This window comes from Strix uralensis, chromosome 7, assembly GCF_047716275.1.
Source record: "Strix uralensis isolate ZFMK-TIS-50842 chromosome 7, bStrUra1, whole genome shotgun sequence".
NCBI lineage: Eukaryota > Metazoa > Chordata > Aves > Strigiformes > Strigidae > Strix > Strix uralensis.
In genome coordinates this window covers 28,726,130-28,747,687 of record NC_133978.1, presented here as the reverse complement: position 1 = coordinate 28,747,687, position 21,558 = coordinate 28,726,130, and the positions used below count along the sequence as shown (strand labels likewise).

Genomic DNA, 21,558 nt, shown 5'->3' with positions numbered 1-21,558 from the left:
CTTATTGTCAAAATGTGATTAAAAGAGTGTGACAGAAGAATGCAAGAATTTTCCTAAATGTCTGAGCAGGAGAGAGGAGCCCAGCATCTCACTGAGCACAGCACCTTGCAGGACCAGCTGCATCATAAGCAGAGCTGATGTAACATCTGCATCAAAATCAGGAGTTGATTCAACAGAGGTAGTATATCTTAGAGAACAGAAGTAGTAGCTCAGCATGACTAAAGATGAAAGGCAGGAGAAAATAACACCTGTACTTGCAGAAATTTTTTCCAAGGAGGACCTAGAGATGCTGGTCACTGTCAGAGATAGGACGCTGGAGTCAGTGGACCTTCAGTGAACCAGTGTGTGTGTCCCAAGCTAAGGCTGGGACTGAGAACAAGACTGCAGCAAGCTGAGAACAGAAGAGTGGTGCAAGACCAAGGGCCCACTCAGCCTCAGGCTCTGCCTCCAGCACGGGGTGAAGCAAATTTGCAGGGAAGAGCACACACACACATGGGCCAGCACAGGGATCCCTCCTCCATGCACACTCCCATTCTCCCCAACCCCAACCCCTGCCCCAGAGCACCAGTGACACCTTTGCATTTGCCCGCCCTAGAAGCACCACTGAAAATTCTACTTTTTAAGAAATTCTTTCATTTGACTCAATACAACCTCTATCTAGACAACCCCGAAGTTGCACTGTATTGTTTGTACTGACACACAGTCATGTGAATTGCATTTTGTACCCACCAGAAAAGTCACATACAGCTGATGAGCAGAGAGGCTTTTTCTGTCTATGAAATCCCAACTAATTAATATTTTTGGCATAAATGACAAATGGGTCATTCTAGCCCATGTATTATCATCATAATTTAGTGTGAAACTTAGTGTCTAAGGCCAGTTACTGGTAGCAGGTATCAGGCACACTCTTACGCATCACACATGGACAATAACTTTTTGATGCAAGAATGCACCACGATTTAGAATCATAGAATACCGGGTTGGAAGGGACCTCAAGGATCACCGGGACCAACCTTTCTGGCAAAAGCACTGTCTAGACAAGGCGGCCCAGCACCCTGTCCGGTTGAATCTTAAAAGCGTCCAATGTTGAGGAATCCACCACTTCCCTGGGGAGATTATTCCAGTGGCTGATTGTTCTCACTGTGAAAAATTTTCATCTTGTGTCCAATCGGAATCTCCCCAGGAGTAACTTGTACCCATTACCCCTCATCTTTTCCATGTGACTCCTGTAAAAAGGGAGTCTCCATCTTCTTTGTAGCCACCCTTTAAATACTGGAACATGGTGATAAGGTGTCCCCTAAGCCTTCTCTTCTCAAGGCTGAATAAATGCAATTCTCTCAGCCTTTCATCATAGGGCAGGCTTCCCAGTCCCTTGACTGTCTTTGTGGCCCTTCTCTGGACCTTCTCCAGCCTGTCCACATTTTTTTTGTATAGTGGGGACCAAAACTGAACACAGCATTCCAGGTGTGGCCTGACAAGCGCTGAATAGAGTGGGATAATGACTTCTTTATCTCTGCTGGTGATGCCCTTGTTGATGCAACCCAGCATCCCATTGGCTTTCTTCGCTGCTACAGCACACTGTTCACTCCTATTGCGCTTGTTGTCCACCAGGACCCCCAGGTCCCTTTCCACAGAGCTGCTCTCCAGCCAGGTAGATCCCAGTCTGTGCTGCACTCCTGGATCATGTTTTCCCATGTGCAGAACCTTACACTTGTCCTTGTTGAACTTCATCAGGTTCTTGTCCCACTCTTCCAGCCTATCTAGGTCTTCCTGCAGGGTGGCTCTCCCTTCCAAAGTGTCCACTTCCCCACTCAGTTTAGTATCGTCAGCCAACTTCATCAGGGTACACTTGATCCCATCATCCAGACCACTTATGACGATACTAAACAGCATTGGGCCTAATATCGATCCCTGGGGGACCCCACTTGTGACATGTTGCCAGTTTGAAAAAGAACTATTTACCAGCACCCTCTGGGTGCAGTCCGTTAGCCAGATCCCCACCTGCTGCATGGACCACTTGTCTAGACCGTAACATATCAGCTTCTCTAGGAGGCGGCTGTGGGCAACTGTATCAAAGAATTTAGCAACAGTTCTATCGATAGCACGATATAACGCTGTGGCAGGCAGCACTGCTTACTTGACCGGGTTGCGCATTGCTGCACCAGTCCATCAGTGCTGGGAGAGCAGCCTGCAGTGAGTGCAGACCCGAGTCACTAGTGAAAGATCTGAGTCTGCACAAGCAGATGATGCCACCTGCATTTTTGCCATCTTTCAGCCACTTGTGAACAGTTACAGTTACACAGACCCCGAGAGGCTCATTTCTCCTGGACTGGAGAACGGTACATGGAAGGAGAGGTCCTGGCTTGAATCAGCACAGGTTCCCTGAGTCAAAATGTTTTGTTTTCTTCGGGACAAGCCAGGCAAGGTCTGGAGGTGCTTCTGCTGCTCAGTGTTTGGCCAAAGAGAAGTGATGAATGAGCAAAAACCCAAGGCTAGATTCTGCTCACAGTGTAAAACCAGAGAGACCCCACAGGTGGCTCCAAGTTTAGGCTGGTAAAACTGAGAGTAGAGTTGGGCTACAGGTAAGGATTTCCAGATGGAGCCCAACAACAGTTCTGCTTATACAGCTTGGAAAAGAAAAAAAAAAAAGGAGACTTTGGAGTACAAAATAATCTCTTTTTTAGCTGTGTTGCTGATATGGATGGAAAAGCCAATTTAATTTTATTAAAGGTGACAAACTTTTTTAATAACCCAGACACCTATAGGGATAACAAAATCATATTCTCTGTACAGAAAATTGGGTATTCAGCAGCCGTGATGCAAATTAGACATTGAAATGACAAAGTGCTATCTCACACCAGCAGAGACATACTGTACAGAGACAGTGTTTAGTTTTATCATATAAGCAATGTTTAGCCATCATCTGTCATACTGGCTTAGGGGAAAGGGCCTCCACAGCTGGAACAGCTGGAATTGCAAGATTAGCACAAGTTGTTATACTTTTACCATATCATCTACTCAGTTCACATCCAAACCTTACTTCCAGCTCCAACTGTCTCACGCTGGAGTAAATGCACTCTTTTTGTCAAGCTATAGCTTTATAAATGAAGAAGAATTAGGTTTCAGCATTACAGACCAAGGTTTGTACAGTTTAAATTATTTTGCTGAATATTTTGGAGAAATGCATTAAGAAAGCTGCAAAGATTAATACCCTGTACCAAGATATTCTCTTCACCTTTCTTTTTAAAGACACTTAGTACAGAATTACAATAGGAATCACATTAGACAAACTAAGGAAAATACAATTATATGTGGCGTTAAGTATCAGTTAAGGGAATGCATTTTTTAAAAAAACAGCATAGATATCTTATCGTAATGGTTTAAATCAGAACACCAAAATATTTGCTAACATAAGGAACTCTTTGAAATGCTTCTCAAAAGAATACACTGTTCCATTAGCAGTGTGCTATTACTCTCTAAGGCCCTGTCTATACCAGAAACTTCTGTAACTATCGCTGTGTAATATATTCAATTATTCCAGTAGTTTATACCTTTAATAGAAGTAAAAGAAGGTCAAAGCCCTTTTAACTGGAATCTCTGTTTCCAGACTACAGGTTCCACACTTCTGTTAAAAAATAACAACACTTAGCAAAGGCAAGATAAACTTCTTACTGTAAACCAGCAATATTTACCTCCTTAAAGCAACAGCCAAATCCATCATTACAGCAGATATTTAATATGAAGACATCGCATTTTTTAACACAAGGGCCTATCTTTGCAGTGTCAGCATCTGAGCTACAGTGTACACATACCCATAATGTAAACACCACTTACAATTGTCAGAGTTTTCATATATCCTTGGGCTTTTATGGGTAACATGGAAAATATTATTATGTAGCCCTTCTTGCCTGTGTTAGGAACAATATTTCAGCTTACCAGAACTAAAGGAACTTTATAAAGCACAGAATTAATTTTTCCACTGGTCATTCTGTCTTGTTACAGTCTTCGTTTTTCCCAGTCTGGGCAGTAATAGCCAGACTAATCCCTCTTAAATTCATTCCTACCCAGGTCCTCTTGCAGGCTCTTCTGACATGGATGTGGACATTTTGTGGATATAATGTGCCCAATAGCACACCATGTGCCTGATTTTGTCCTTTCTGTTCACCTGCAGCAATGCCTTAGCTCCACAAGCAGTCCCGCTAAGGCAATGGTGGTTCAGGTGAAAGCAACAGGTACACCGACGAGCAACACTGATAAAATGTACGTAACACACACAGCCTCTGTGCAATTTTGCAATTCATCACCTCATCAAGACTTGGTGAAGCCTGAAATGATGATCCCTCAGAGACCTTATTTTACTTGGCTTCTGGCTGTTCTGACTTACTTGGTATTTGCCATTCAACTGCACAGCCTGAATCCCGCAGTGCTGCCAGCGCAGGCAGCGGGAGGGCAGAGCAGGCAAGGCCAGGGAGATGCTCTCGGGCCAGCCCAGGCTCATGGGCACAAATTCTCCACTGTTTACAACCCAATGCAAAGAGAGAAAAAAACCCCACTGCACTGATGTGGCCAAGATGATCTCTGGCTTGCTTGAAAGTGCTGTGTCCAGCAGCCTTATCATCATAAGCAAGACAGACAGACCTGGAGGACAGACAGACTTTCAAGCACAAGGACCTGCCTTTGGGCTGTGGGCTTTTGGGTATCTGTCACATCTGGAAAAATACATCCCTCCAGAGGTGCTAAGGCAAAGCAGGGATTAATTAAAATGGCAAGAGATGAGTTATTTATTAAGATGTTTTCACATTTTTAGCCGTGTTAGAGAGCTTCCTGCAGCTGCCATAGAGATAACAGCTACAGACAATAAAACTTTATGAGCAATTTAAATTCTCTCTCCCCTTAGGAGATGCGGAGAAACAACGACAACTGACTGTTTGCAGGTCGTGTATATTTTGCCTTCATTAAGTAGGACTCTGTTTAAACACATATTATTCTTTTCCATCAGATAGTCACAGACTTCCACAGAGAGGGTAAATAGTTTATAGCTTCCACTTTCAACAGTACACTATAAAAATACACTGCAGTCATATTTGATTATCCAATTTTGTTTAGTGTGAAGCACTCTCAGCAGATCAGTCTGCTTATTTGCATGTGTCAGAATAGCAACAAAAATGGATTCCTGTGGGCAATGGAAAATAAGTTTTGCACTTGGAAAATAAAATGGTAATAACCACATGGTAAAACTCCAGATGCATGCAATAAATCAAATTTATCATCAGTCTTATACCATTCACACCTGAAATTTGCCCATAAATCCACCTCATTTGAGGCTTATTTAATGTTTCTTCTAAAGGTGCCCTGGAGCTAGAGATTCAATTTACCTAAAAACTGACAGGAGTGAAGAAATAAAAACATGTTTCCTTCTTTCCCTACAAAATGTGCAACTTCCTTGCCAAATATACACTAGCTTGAGTCCTGAGATGGGAACATTTCCATCCATGATCAGTTCACATCTTGACTTCTGATACTTCGCAAACATGAAGCAATAAGAAGCTAGGAAGAGAATATGGAGAAAGAAAAGATTTCCCAACTATCTAATATAATATACAGTGCTGCCACTTAATTCTACAAGGATCAGTATATGCATTTATGACTGAAGTATATTTTTATACTGTTTCTACTTCAGGTAAATCTAATACATAAAAATGTATGTATTTAAATACATATATAAATACATATGCATTTAAAATTTTCTCAGTTTGCAAGGCCTTACTAGTTTTTCACATATTTTATATTTACAAGAGGTGGTGAAGCTTTGCTTTCAACAGGTGCCTCTCAGTGGCTTATCCTTGGTTTTTCAAGTCTGTGCTGGTAAAAGACCAAGACTACACTGAAATACTGCATGAATGAAAATAGAGATGGATGGGAGAAGAGCATGAACAGGGTAATGAGCAGTAAAAGGGTTTGGTTGCCGACCATGCTAGTAATGAATGGGACCACTGGAAATACAGGGTGGGTAGAGGGGACCGAAATCATAATTTCTTTGCAGTCCCATTTTTCCATACTTTCAGAGCACGTGTTGTGCTTTGAAAGAAAAGACACTAGATGGTAGGACTAGATGATCTTTATAGGTCCTTTCCAATCTTAACCATTCTGCAATCCTGGGCTACAATGTCACTGCCAAAAAAAATGGTGACATTTTCAAAAAGGCACCATAGAACAGATAAACCTCGAATTCCCCACCAAAAGGTACAGGAAAATGCTGAAAACACACATTATGCTTTAACGTACACATCACTGAAGAAAGTCGTCACCCTTGCTGTCCTGCAGTGAGTCCACAGAAAGTGTACATGAACACTTCTTAATCTATGCTAGGCTAACTAGCCAAGAAGCAGGCTACTGTGAGACACCACCATTTGGTTCCCATGAGCTGCCATCCTTCCTCCAGGGCTCTGAGGACCCCAGGATTTAAACAGCTGGTCCTTTCCCTTTCTTTTTTGATGCTTTATCACAGCAGCGAGGCAGCAGATTGCATATATTCCATTTTTCTCGGACTCTTTTTAAAGTGTGAATGAGCATGTGTGTATGTTGAAGTGATAACATAAGGCTAAGACACATTTCTAGTAAATATTACTTTAAATTATCCTGGAATGTAAAAGTGCACTTGTGCAAAACTAGCTGCCCAAAAAGGGAAGCAGAGCTGTAAACCATCCTGCCTGCAAGTTGAGCATGTTGGCAGGAGAGTTGCTGTATAAGGGCATGTTTACAGGTCACATAAGCCTGCATCTACACTGAAACTCATGCCCTAAAACACAGAACTTGCATGCACTGGATTGCAACAACCTCACCTATGCAGGCCTTTACATTGTGGCAGGAAACGAGCTGAGACCATGTGATCAGAGGAGACCAGATTCCTGGGTGACTTTAAGCCTTTTCATCTCTATAACATGGGTAGAGGCGAGGAGAGCAAGGACTAGCCTCTCAACTGTGACTGAGCATGTGAGCACTGTCAACCTCATCACTGAAGGCACTTCAAGGTGGATTTAAGCCAGTCTCTCATTCTGATTCACTCCAGCAGTCACAGGCAAGACGTGGTCCAAACTCAGTTCCCGACCTCCCCTCGGCTGAGATGCAGTGGACCGTGCAAGCCCTTTCTACCTGTTTCAGAACAAAATCACGCAGGCAAAGATGCTGCTTAAAGGGCTCTGCTTCTGAAGTTATAACAACGGCAGTCAGACCCAGGAACATCTGCAACAGCGACATAAATCTGTGCATTGACAGCAGTAATGACATGTGGGTAACTATCAGTAAGGCTGATGCTACGGCTAAAGCCATAAGAAGGAAATGAAAAAATTAAGGTACAAACCAGCTGTTTCTCTTTCATCCACAGGTACAATTTAGTGATGCCAGAGTGTTGTGCAATGCCTGTGATACTGATAGAGAGGGAGGCAGGACTGAGCTGGGCAACAAGGCTGATAGCATCCTTGAATCAGGTGACACTGCTTTATAAACTCTGGCTAATCATTTAACTCCCCCGGTCTTTGGGCTCCCTTTTGTTCAAGTCCCTCTTCATTAAATCTGTAAGACAGTGTCACTAGACTTGGTCGTTGCTCTGCCTTACTGGGACCTTTATTTTGGCTGAAACTGCTACTGTTATGCAGATAAGAGAAACACAAATGTGATGTTTTGGAAGTTGTGACTTTTGGGGCCACAAATGCACCCTGTGCATTCCCCTGCAGAGCTGGGATCTTGCAGTGACACAAGACTTACTGCTGCATATCTTTCCTTGGGGCAAGTCTGATTTTGGAAGTGAAGTTGCATTATTGGGAGTGGGAATGGAATAATTCTGCAATAAACAAAATGACAGACACCAGAAATGGTAAAGCTTTTGGTCAATTCTTGGCTGAAATACACACAAAAGCAAATAGAGACAGTGCAGAGGTGCAGTATGGCCCTGCAACCCTACATTCATTAGGAAAATAATGAGGCTCAAGAACAAGGAAAATGTTTGGGGTTGGGGGATAGAATAACTCACTGAACTGGAATCTGAAACGTTAGGCTCTTCTGTTCAACATACCACTCCAGCATCCCCACCCTCCATCAGATGCCCTGCATGCCATACCAGGCTGAATTCAACCATATGTTTGTAGCTAAGTTATGAAATTCATTTGTCAAGTCCAGGAGGTTTTGGCAAGTTGTCCTGTACTATATGTGTGGTCTGCTACACTAAAACAGGCATGCAGAGCATTGCAGTGGGTACGTCTATAGGATCCAGAGGCAACACAGCTGACTACTTCCCTGCTCTGACTTTTAGTGCTGTGTAATAATGAATGGAGATAGAGAGGACTCAAGTCGAAGACATTCTACACAACTGCTAGGCTTAAAGCCTGCTGAAAGCTGCTGGAACTAACTATAAATACGTATCTGAGCTCCACGCCAACTGTGTAAACTCAGAAGCTGCCTGTTTCATTCAGGGACTTTATACCCACCAGAGAGTCCGAAGCCTGTTAGACCAGAGGCAAAGCAGTGACTGGCAAGAGTCACATTTTCCTTGTGAAAGGAGATGTGGAAGATGCTAGGACAATGCAGGGGAGGATGATGAATAGGAAATGATTTCTTGGGTGTTTTGAAAGGAAACACATAATCCAGAGTTATGGGCCCTCATTAATCAGGCAGAGGAGTCCCAAGGTGTCAAATCTCACAAGAACAGCTGGAGGACTTGGAGTCATTTGTCAGCTCTTTCTAACTGAACCCTTGGCATGACATTTGCCCAAATTCTAGATCCCAATTCAAATATCACCACCTCGGCCTACAAACAGTTGCCTAGTGGCTCCGATTCAAGCTGATTCACAACAGAAGATAAATCTTTCTGCTCTTAAAAGAAAGCAAAAAGCTGATGAGAAATTGTTTGATTCCTTTGCCTTGTGCTATCTTGGGCTGGTAGCTTTTGCAGCAAGAAGAGGTCAGTCCCATTTCTTCACCTCCTGAACCCACATCCCTCTTCCCTGACGTGTAGGTTGCTACAGACAGTCCTGCCACCACATTTTTTAATAAAGCAAGCAGTGCAGAAAGGAGGCAGAACTGTCAGAAAAGCTTAATTCAAGTTTTTGATATATAGCATGAAGATGTCATTTTAACAGAGCTGCACAACAGGAAAAAGCCAGGATCTCTCTCAGCCTAGCAAGATCATCCCATCTTCAGAAGGAACTTCAGCTTATGACGGTCTGCAGGTACAATCTAACCTTTTCCATGGCGAAAACAAGACCCATGAAACTACTGTTACATAAAGAAGTGCCATTATTTGCCCACCAGTGACAATGCAAAGCCAACTCTAAGGCTGCATGCTGACACCTCTGGTCCCCCAGCAACCTAGCTGCCCCTTAAGTTGGGTCCTTGGAGACTCTTTTCAGTTCTTCTAAGATGTATAAACTCAAACAGCCCAAACCTTGACAGCCTGCACATTTGGGGCTAAATTGAGTCCTCATGAATGCCAAACTATCTCCATTTCAGCTGAGGATGGCAGAAGACACAGGCACTCAGCACTCCTCATCTTCCAACCCCAACTGCACATAAAACCTTCAGGCTCCAGAGGAGGAATCAAACTCCTCTGTGAAAGCAACATTCTGGCAAAAACAGTCACGTCTTCTCCCAGGTAATTTGGAAGATATCCATGTTTCAAATCTGCCCACTAAACCAGCCAGAAAATCGTAATAGCGCCATCCAGGAAGGATTTATCCATAACACGTAAAATGTATTTCCCCACTTCAGCATGGGGAAAGCAGCAGATAAGATAAAAAAGAAAATTTTACAAGGTATATGCCACACTCCAGACTATGCTGTGATAGAGCAACTCCCCTGAGCAGAAATCCAGTTATTTACAGATAGCTTCTAGTGATATACTGTAGTGGTTGTTTCCCACCTCCCACTCACGTTATATTTACATGCTAAGTTTCAAACACCCATCGATCCAGGCTGAGGTCATGCGATCCTCTGGGGAGGAACAACGGCCGTTTCCCTGCACCTGTCCCAGCACAGCAAGGGCGGCAGGCAGCGGCAGGCTGGCCCTTTGCCGGGGACAGCTCAGCATCACCCCTGCGCATTTGGACCCAGGTACTCACCTAAGAGCTGCACTCCACGGGTGAGTCCGTAGACGTCGATCAAAGCCCAGAGGGGCTCTGCTGTCCTCACCCCACTGAAGAAAAGCATGGCAGCAGAGTCGTTCACCCGATAGAAAACCCGTCCTTTCTTGTCCACCCAGAAGGCTATGATGTTTCCCTCATTCGCAAACTCTTCTGGAAGAGCCTTGGCCCAAAAACCACTCTGGGAAACCAAGTCAGGGCACGCGTACTTCGGCAGGGTGTCAGGGTTAATCCTCGATGGATCCTTGGAAGTAAACCCGAGTCTAAGAGCCCCACTCCAGCAACACTGCTTTTTAGTGATCTGCAAAGATAACAGAAGCAATAACAACGTTTGGCACTTGAACATCTATTTACACACTACAGGCTCAATGCCATCAAGCACCAACAGCCACTGCTCATCTGAGCCCACTAGATTTAGGAAGCATTTTACCCACCAAACACTGCTGTAGCTTTTTCAGCTGCAAGCAGCAATGCTGCACACTTAGGATACAATGCACATATTAAAAAAAAAAATATCAAATTAAATCTATGTGGAGAGATGAAATGTAATTACAGCTGCATGATGACTCACTTCTATTTCTAGGGTAATTCCTTTCGGCCTGAGAATCATCCTCTCACAAAATGTGCCAAAAATGGCCATAAGAGCTTTTATCTCAGCACCTGCAGCAGCAGAGCTCTACCCCCATAGTGCTCGGATGATGGGGTCTCTCATGACCTGAGGGAAAAGCACTGGCTCCAGGATCACAGCCACTACCATAGGGTTTTCTGGGTTTCCCAGCCAAGTAAAAGACAGTCTTACCCCTTTTTAGCTTGTCAGATTGGATGAAATCACAGCCTTGCAGCAGAGAACTTGTGTGTGGGAAAGCACAATTTAAAGTATTTAACTGTATTTAAACACACAGTTAGGAGGCAAAGATAGATGTTGTCTTGTGATTGGGGAAAACCTATTTATTTCAGCTGCCAGTGGTGTTTTTCAAAATATGTTGTGCACATCTACACCCCACCTGTCAGTATGCGGTTACTCAGTGTGTCTGGGGTCAAGAATATCTGCTATAGTTTTTGGGATGGTGCATGTGTCATATCCACCCTTCTGCACCTGAGAGACAGCAGGACAAAGGATCACAGATGCCTCTAGAGCCATCGGCTTCTCACACGATCTGAGCCCTGGACTGGAGGGGATCTAAGGGGAGCAGGCAGCGGGTCCTAAACATGTACAGCACATCTAAACCATCACGCAGTTACAAGGACTCTTTATTCCCATGGAAGCAGGGTTAGTATGGTCCCCAGATCGAGATGATGCCCTTGGAGAACTTTTCTTCTCATTTTGTTGTTTGAGTATGAACCTCCTGGGAACTGTTCCTCTCAAAGGGATTCAGCCTGTCAGCATACAGACTATGAAATGAAAGAGCTAAGGAACCTGGATCCAGTCCTGATGTGGGGCCAGGACAGTTCCTGCATGCCAGCTGACACGTAATTGGTGTTTCTGCTCATGCACTGAACCTGCAGCAAACAGGAGAGCACTTGAGATAGCCCTCTTCCATCAAAGCCTTGGCAGCCTCAAGCAATTTCACTCTTGACTGAAGGACAACAGCAGAAATATCGACAGGGACCACCTACCAGATGTCACACAAAACTTGCTACCTTATTGTAATTTCTTGCTCTGCCAAACTGCTAATGGCTCAGATGAGTGGCAGTGCCAGAGACTGAACTGCCCAGGACTGCAGGACTTTGTCCTCAAAAGCCTGGCAGCAGCCCCTCGTGTCCCAGCTTGGAAGCACAGGATTTTCAACAAGGCATTCTCCAAGACATTTTCTTTGGACTTCGGAATTCTCTTCTAATCACATTTGTAAATATTGCATTTTTCTTTCACATGTTTCTCTCCAAGGCAGATCTGGAACGTGTGCCCTTGGGGGCACAACAATCTCACAACAAAAACATTGTTCAAAGCCTAGAGATTTCTGCCTTATAATTAGCGTATCAGAGAAAATAACTCAGAGCTTCAGAAAAATGTCATCAACAGACAGTTCCTTGGTTAAGTGAGTGCTGCTCTTTATCCCTACTCAGTTCAGCCAAGCACCTAAACTGTTTACATAAAACACTTGAGCACTGACCTCAGTCTCAGGAACTATGGGAAGCTCCTGCTTGCGGGATGGACACTGGGGTGGCACCAAAAAGGACTGAAGCAGATTTGCTATTTTATACGCCGGCCAGGATGACATGGGATCATGCATCTCCCCAGCGGAAAGGGGGTGTATGGGATGTGCACATAACAAAATGGGGCATATACGCACATTCCAAGAAGAAGCCTGGATTATTTATTGTAGCAAATTTACTGCAAGCCCTAAAAGTTTTTGGGTCTGAGATAAATACGGCCTCATTGTTATTTGTACAATTTACTCTTTCACTGTCTCTTGCCAATACTTCACAGCAATCACAGGCTGCATGAAGTAAATATTCATATGGTAATGAAGGCTGCACATGTTCCATGTATTAATCAGAACCTATAAACAGTTCTCAATACCATCTGACCACAGGCAAATTAATATCCAAATTAAAATCTAGTATAAAGCCTGCCAAGAATTAGACACAGCTGGACAAAGGGTACGCAGTTTTGCTAAAAAAGGCAATGGTTAATGATGGACCAAATTATCTCTTCGGCAGCCACTGCTAGCAGAAAAGCTTGGGAGGTCCACTGGGTACCAGAAGGGGAGGAAAAAGATACAATCTACATCCAAACTGCTAAGCCGTGGCTGCTTCCACAGATTCAGGCTCCTACTCTTTACTGCCCTGTGCCTTGTGTCACCTTTGAGCCTCACACCACTCTCTACCAGTCCCCTGAATTACATGGGAGAAATCATACTAGGACATATACCTCAGAGGCAAAGAAAGAGGAAATCTGACTGCTTGATGGTATTCCCAAAGCTGCAAAGAAATCTCAGAATAAAACCTGAGATACAATACCTAATAAACAGAATGAAATCTCCTGACTTCTTTCCTCTATTTTTCCAAAGAGAGTTTAGACTTTATAGGACCTGAATGATGGGGTTCATGGTTAGTCTTTAGCTGGTAAGAAGGTTTAAGACGCCATTTTCCACAGGCACACACACTAACAAGGCAACTGCAGGATGGACTTATCAGAAAAGCAAAGATATTTTCACATTTCCATTCATCCCTAGAGTACAAGTTCTGCTGAAGCCTGTTGATTATTCCCATGAGACCTTCCCACTGGACTCAGCAGGAGCTCTGCTCATAAATCCCCTGTGCAGATTTGCATGCATACTCTTCACATATGTTATGCAAGCTAAAATCCTAAAATATACAGTGATAAACAAGTGTGAATTTCCAGAGATATAGCTACATTGTTTCAGAATGAGGAAGAAATAACCCAGAAACTTTGCCTAAACCACTAAACCCACTCAAATCTTTGATGGTGTTTTCGAAAACAAAATGTTCCTTTCATCTCCTCCCAAATCGTTTTTTGTGGTTGTTTGTCCAAACTGCTGGCCAACATGGAAAAAGATCCCATTAGGCAACATGAGTGAGTCTTGCTGGGTTTCTAGTCTGAATGGAAGCAGTAAGACCTCTACAGGAAAGGAAATACCTATTTTCAAAAGGAGGCATCTTCCTAATTTCTTGCTCCTTTGCTGGCTCTAAGGGAAGAGGCAGGCAAAGCTGATACGTTGCTGTAGGGCCCAGCACTCTGGGATCTCTAGCAATGGGCAACAGCAGGATCATTCAGACTCAGTAGCTATTTGCAGATAAACCCCTGGAAAACTCCTTGTCCGTAAATGAAAGATTTGCAGGCAGATCTTTCATGTGTGCCATGAACTAAAGTTGTCAAAGAAGATGACCTACTTTGTGCCAATGAGAGGCATAAAATCAGCTAAGAATGGAAAAATGCAGTCCCACAAACTAGAGGGCATAAAGATTGCAAAATATCTGTGGATGAAGTTTAAAAGGCCCCAAGCACCTTCAAGGTGCTGAGAGCCTAAAAAGTGCTTCAGTTCCAAAGGGGGCTGATGAATTTCTTCATCAGGAAGCAGCTCCCAGTACATACAGAGGCATGTTGTCTTAGAGAAGCTGAATTTCTGTCATGGTTTAACCCCAGAGAGTAACTAAGCCCCACCCAGCTACTCGCTCACTCTCCTCCAGTGGGATGGGGGAGAGAATCCAAAGTGTAAAAGTGAGAAAATTCGTGGGTTGAGATAAAGACAGTTTAATAGGCAAGGCAAAAGCCATGCACGCAAGCAAAGCAAAATAAGGAATTAATTCACAACTTCCCATCAGCAGGCAGGTGTTCAGCCATCCCCAGGAAAGCTGGGCTTCATCATGTGTAATGGTTACATGGAAGAAAAACGCCATCACTCCAAACGTCCTCCTGCCTCCTTCTTCCCCCAGCTTTATATGCTGAGCATGATGCCATATGGTCTGGGATATCCCTTTGGTCAGTTGGGGTCAGCTGTCTCAGCTGTGTCCCCTCTCAACTCCTTATGCACCCCCAGCCTACTCGCTGGTGGGGTGGGGTGAGGAGCAGAAAAGGCCTTGACCCTGTGTAAGCACTGCTCAGCAGTAACGAAAACATCCCTGTATTATCAACACTGTTTTCATCACAAATCCAAAACACAGTCCCATACTAGCTACCGCGCAGAAAATGAACTCTATCTCAGCCAAAACCAGCACAACTTCCCATGCCAGATGCAGCACAAGGGGTACCAGCTTCATCCTTCTGGCTACCACAGACACAAAGCCTCTGCCAGCAAGAAAAATGTGATGCCTGCAATGTTCTTTCCTCTGACCTTAATGTTATCAGGCAACTGATTCAACAAAGTCCTCAGCAGACTGCCAGAAAGATACTTTTCTTAGACAGCTCCTTTCATCCTTTCAGCCAAATCCTTTTATCTTCCCTGCCAAGCATATGAACAAGCACCTTCACTTCCAGGTCCTTTACACCTCCTATCTGTTGGCTGTGGAGAGGCTGACTCTCACCTCCATCAGACCAGCCTTCATTACTGCCTTGTTTACAGGAAGGAAAGTGCTCATTGTGGAACTGAACATTTAACTAACTCCTCACCCTCCCTCAGCCCACCCAGTAAAACTCCTTTGCAGGATGCATGCAAAGCCTAGAGGACACATTGGCTAGAGGCATACTGAGGCGGCTGCCTTTTAGAATGACCAATACAGCCCTTTTTTGTTCCTGTTTTCCAAGCAATCTCAACTTAATCTCTTGTTCCTTGTCTAACACCAAGATAAGCTCCTTTGGAGTGTGGATTTCACTTTTGTTCCCAGTTTCTACAGTGGTCTGTACAAATGGCTCCAAGAACTACAGTGACAAAAGCAGAAGTACCAACAAAGATCACAGATCTTTAAGGCCAGAATCTGACTACTGTGCTTTTCACAGAAGGGCTCAAGATTTGGTGCAGGCACCAAAGGTTGGTACACCTCAACATTCATTCACAGCAGCTCCCATGGCAATAAGGGAATGTATCATTTACTCACCTTAAGCCTGACTTGTTCATAAATAACGATGGGCCTGTTGCTGAAGGTAATGGCATTGCAGAAGCTAGCCTGGCGTTTCACTGCCTTCTGAGTTGTGTCCATGATGATCTGGGATCCCTTCGTGTGAGGATGGAAAAGCAGAGGGCTGATGGACAGAGCTCCACACTGTGGGATGGGGAGACAGTGCTTCTGCTTGTGGTGGCATCGGTGGGAGGAAGCCGAAAACGATCCACCTATGGAATCTGAAAGCAGAATGGGGAAAAAAGGGTTTCAAATCTGCTCTGAGTAATAAGTAAAAAACTTCCAATGCAAAACAAGCAGGGGTACTTCAGAGGGGAACTACAGAACAAAATAAAAGTTAGTCAAATCCCCACTCTGTGTATCACTAAGGGTTTCTAGAGCATCTTGAACAATAAAAGGCTACGAGGATACTGAAGGCTCCCCTCTGGACAGTCTGATGGTACAGAGTCTGCTCAGCACTGAAATCACAGGCCAACCTTGTGGCCACATATCAGAAGAGAAGGCAAGAATTGGTTCCAAAATTGGAGGAAAGCATGTGTGAAGTTGCTATATCAAAGCATCACACTCAGGGAAAAATCTTCCCCTTCCAGAGGACTCCCACACAACTTGACCATTTCTCTCACTCCTCCTTTGCAAGAGCAACTCCATCAATCCTTGCCTCTGTGTGTTTGGATGCTGTCCTATCCACCTGTGCTAAGTGCCAGGTCAGGCACATACTTTGCTAATTTATACTCAAACACCATTCAGCAATAACCCACCTGGATTCCTCCACCAACCACCATCCATTCTCCTCTCTCTTCCACTGATGGGAACCTGATCTGAGATGCCACTTACCACAAAGGCATTGATCAGCACGCTACACTTACAGTAAGGAAAGCAAAGAGGGAGAAAGGCTATGAAACAGGGAGGAGATTACGTCTTTCTCTAACCAAGGCCCTACACAAAAAGTCAATGCATGATCAACGTAATCATGACAGCAGCTTTGTTCATGAACAAATGGATGTATGAGTTTCTTTTCAACAGGGAGCCTGCAGCAGTTCAAGCACAAAACAATCATTATACTGAACACAAGTCATCTGCTTCCTTTTCCTTGTATGCACATACACACTCCATTATGCACATATGTTTGAGAGGAGATACTCGTAGATTTGGAAACAGAGTATCAACAGAACAAAGGATTATTCTGTGATAGTGTCAGGGATGCAACAAAAGCAAATATGACCTTAACAGTCTGTCAGTTTGCGCTGTAAAGATGCATGACTAAACACTATGGTTAAAAACTCTATTCCTCAAACATGCAAACTATAGAAACTAATTATATACAATCCTCACAGAAATTAATTGCTGACAGTTATGTCTTTATATACCTACTATAAAAGAATGCTTACACCTCTCATGCAACTTCTGGCTTTGTAATAAAAAGCCTGGACCCTATTCCTCCCAGCCTTTGGGGTAGTTTTAGCTTGTAGCTACGTGAAGTTGGAATGGCATATCATCAGGGCAAGCTTGAATAACTACCAACAAAACTTACAATCCTGGTTTCTGATGAGAACATTTTAATTCAACTTCAGCATCAGTCACGCCAGCCTTCCCCTCTCATCTCTTTCATGTTTTTTTCTCCCATTTTCAGCAACAGTGCTATCCCTTCAGAACAGAGCAGGGAGGCCAAACAAGGCTGTTACCTTCAAATACTTTCATTAATGCTTTAAGGGAGAGATGAACCAACTGAGATTTATTTGATGTTTAAAATTATGTGGAATATAAATCATCTTCCTTCTCCTGTTCCTCACACATGGAGGAGGAGAAATAAGGTGCTCATGTAAGCTTGACTTTCTCCCTTTGGGCACGCTACTGATCCAGGGCAGTGCACCCTGTCTCTTCCCACAGTCCAGACCGGGAGGTCAGAAGACAACACAAGCTGCAGCAGCCCCACAGGTAGAATCTTCTGAGGTTACCTCCTAAGACCTGTTTAATTAGAGGCTGTCTTATGCCCAAAAGAACAGGAAGTTGAAGCCCTTCCAGTATCACTAGCTTTTTTCCAAACCAGGTATGTTCTCTACTATCACCCCTCTGGAACCCTGTTAAGCCCTTGGCTTTAGTGATACCTTGCTGATGAGTTCCCTCAAGCTTAATGGTATTTTGCAATGAAGTATTTCCTTTATCACTACAAACCTGATGCTGTTCACCATCACAAATGATTATGAGCCAGAGCCAGCAAAAGTGGCCAACTTAACCTTGCTCCACTCCACCTCCCCAGAGGGTCATGCTGGTCTGTAGGGACAAGACCGTTGACAGATGGTCAAAGCAAACCATCCCAGCCTCTCTTTTGGCATAAATTTTTCAGGCTGCTGGATCTCCTCATTGCTCATCTCTTAGCTGCTTCTCTGTTTCTGCTATATTTCTTTTTTACAGGTAGACTAACTAAAAATAAACATCTAGTGTAAAACCTTCCATTCCTAAATTTTTCAGCTTCTCTTAAATACATATAAAGTCACAGTCATTTCTGAAACAAGACATATATTGAGGGATACAATCAATTGTTTGAGATAATTTAAAGTCAAGGGACTCATATAAAAATATGAAAAACTTTTTCTGGTCATTTCCAGTATTGTTCTTTTCAACAACTCTTTGATAGTTTCTAGGGGTGCATATATGTGAAAGAGAATAAACTAGCAGTGAATATACATTCAATGCATGCCATCTTTGCATCCAGATCTGAATTTTGTCACTCAAACTTTTTGCTAGCAGTCACTCACTAAAACAAACTTGTCCAGCACAAAGGCACACAAAATTTAACCTGTTTGCATATCTCAGTGCTCTAATATTACCAGATAACTTGGCTGTGATAATAGCTGCCGCACCTCTCCATAGGACATCGTGCCCTTTTAAAATGCGGTAATGAAGACACCAAAACTGACCCACAGCTTTCAAAACAGGCTCTGATAACAACACCGCATATGTCCAGAGCATCTGCTGAACCAACGTTAGGGAGCCGTAGGGTCCTGCCTGACCCCAGGGGAAGGATGTTAGAGGAATGCTTATTTGTTGTGACAGTTCCACACTGCTACGTAAGAATGGGCCAAACCCATGCCAGACCAATGCCTGCAGGACAAGTGCCCCCCACGCAGACAGCTGAAACACAGGGCAACCATGCTTTATGGGAATGGAGGAAACCACCCCAGGGCCAGCTTCCAGAGGCAGATAATGCAAATGGGGAGACCTCCTTCTTTCTCCCAAATGATCTTACACAGTAATGACTCCTGCATGATGAACACACTCAGGTAAGGACCAGAAAAGGTCTTAATCTTTGAAAAGTGCACTATTTAATAATGGAGTTTTACACCTTACAAATAGTTGAATAAGTTACAAAGCAACGGGTCAAATACAAAGGCCTTTGCTCAAATTCTTCAGGGCAGCATGTCCATTCCAAAAGGAGGAGACACCATGCAATTTCAGATGGCAACACAAACACCTAAGCCTGGACTTAGACAAGGATAGGGACACTTTAGCAACACAAGCTGGTGAGATACATTGCTGTCCTTGCTTGGCCAGCTAAAAATAAAATAAATCATGTGCTTAAAGTTTTTGTTCTCACTGGGCTGGACCTGGACTTCAGTCTTCTCCCATGCCCTTATTTAAACTACTACACATTTTGACATCCTCAGCCTTTGCTACCAGCAATACTGGTATGATACAGCTGAGGCCCTTACAGTAGGTTTCAATTTTTTTCCTTTATATAAAAGAATTGAGTGAAACTCACAAACCCAGAGTTTCAGCTGGCAAAATAGGCAAAAATTCTTCTGATTTCACAGCAATCATGCAAGACTCCATTAACTGAGAGTCTATTCCAGACTCCTCCTCTGCCACAACCTGACTTATCAGTCACCTAACAAAGGTGAAGTAATTGCTTGAAATAAAAATTGCAAACAAATAAATATTTGAAAGAAGGCTGATATATGAGACCATGTTCAAGGGCACTGCAAGTTTTCCATGCCACAACATAACACAACTTCCCCCTGACAAGCAGGAGTTGTAACAACATGCCAGAACTACGCAAACTGGTATCTTGTGACAAAAGTCACAAGAGCAAAATCAAGCCTGTCTGAAAACAGCCTCTGTGTCAAAGGGCTACAAATCCAGAGATGCACCATGGACCCCTGTACAGCTTTCCAGGTTTCACAATTGGGGGTCACAAAAGAACAGCATCTGCTCACTCTTATGGTTTTAAAAATTGGACAGACTTCAGTTTTCAATTTACGCCCAACACTAGATGCTGTTTGAACCATGAACACAACCTGCCCCTCATACCATAAACCCCACCAAGAGAGCAGCAAAACTGGTAACGTAGTACTTGTTCCCCTGAGCCACAAGCACGTGGGCTGGATCTTCTGAAACCTTTAGTAAGCCAAGGTGGAGGCGGCATTAACATGAACTGCAACATGAAGCAGTCTGAACCGCTCTGCCGTCCGTGTTCCACACCTAAGTACATCCTTTCAGAGCCCTGTTTGAGACAGCCTCAAAGGTGGCACACTTCTCCCTCCATGTACATTAGATATCCCTGGTGTCCTGAATCTCAAGGCCTGAGCAACATCAACACACTATATAAAAGGCAGCACTAGATGTTCTCAGCTTAGCAAAATGCATCCCAAAGCCTGTTAGGGGTTTTCACCAGAAGTGTTCATGCTCTGCAAACATGAGGCATAATTTCAAAGGCTTGGGATTTCTTAAATGCTGCAAGAAATGACTGGATTTAATTTTTTTAAAATACATTTTTTCCAGTTGAAAAAAATCTCGACAGGCACCTATCAGAATACTGTCAAAACTCATTTCAGACTGAAAACTAACTGCAAGGTATTTAAGATAAACTTCTTAGAGCATGTGAAATAAGTGGCATTCAGAATGGAAAGAAAGAGTAAAGAAGACTTCAAAACAGTGCCCAGGGACTGACACGCAGTAGCAAGTGGGAATGACAAATCCCTGTCCACCTGGGGAGAAGGAGAGGAGAGGTCTGAGGGTGGTGACAGAGATACCTGTCCCGCAGGCTAGTGACACTGAAAAGAGTGGACAGGGCAAAACACCACACTATGAAAGGAGAAAAGGTTTCCAAACTATTACATTATCAAAAGAGGTTGACAGACAGTGCTTTATCTGGCAAGTAGCCTTACTGTGTGAGCATTTAAAAGGAAGGACTGTGAGAAGAAAAGGAAACCATTTCAGGTGTGGGGAACCCAGGGACGCATGCATGGTGCAGCAGAAAAGCCCTAGCCCTGGAAGAGTACCTGCACAGCCTTTCCAAAGCTGGGTGGTTACTAGCAGCACAGGGGGAAAAAGAACAGCTGTGAGATGAATGCTTGTAAGTCTTACCACTTTTTGAGGTGGTCCCATACTTTTGAGAATTATCAGTGAAATACAGTGTAACTAGTTACACTAATCCTTTACATTTGTTAATAAAGTTCAAAGGGAGAAAAACATAATGAATTCATTGTGCTAGGCTTTGCAAATGGATTCTTAAAAGCATACTTTGAGATACAGTTTACTAAAAATAAATATTAGCTTAACACCAGTGGAAACTGAAAAGGGGTTGCAAACCTTGTTTTCTCACATGCAGCCTGACCCAGGGCATGTGCACAGAAGAAAAAGAACCATAAATTAATGCAAATTAAAAACAGGGTTTCTTCACTGCCTTTAAAAAACGTGTTTGCTGTTCTTGAAGGAATAAGTAATCATGTATCTCCAGTTTATATCCAACTCTCACTGTGCCTGTTATAATGATAATGACCCTAATCAGATTGCTGTCACCACAGTCAACTACTCATCTTGGCATGACGACATGACAAGGAAGCAAAAGCAAAGCTTTGCTCTTCCATGAAGACAGACTACAGCTTTGCGGTGTTGGGGTATTCAATGA

The 21,558-nt window shown here is 43.5% G+C and overlaps 1 protein-coding gene across 6 annotated transcripts in view; it reads right to left on the bottom strand.

Annotated features, from left to right (window-relative positions):
* The window catches only part of NEURL1 (neuralized E3 ubiquitin protein ligase 1), a 169,961-nt gene that overhangs the window by 56,601 nt on the left and 91,802 nt on the right, over positions 1–21,558 (bottom strand). For all 6 annotated transcript variants that reach the window (XM_074875209.1, XM_074875212.1, XM_074875210.1 and 3 more), the window contains 2 exons: positions 15,630–15,871; positions 10,113–10,434 (listed from right to left, as the gene is read on the bottom strand). In XM_074875209.1, the coding sequence (XP_074731310.1) occupies positions 10,113–10,434; positions 15,630–15,871 (564 nt within the window). The remainder of the gene's footprint in view (positions 1–10,112; positions 10,435–15,629; positions 15,872–21,558) is intronic.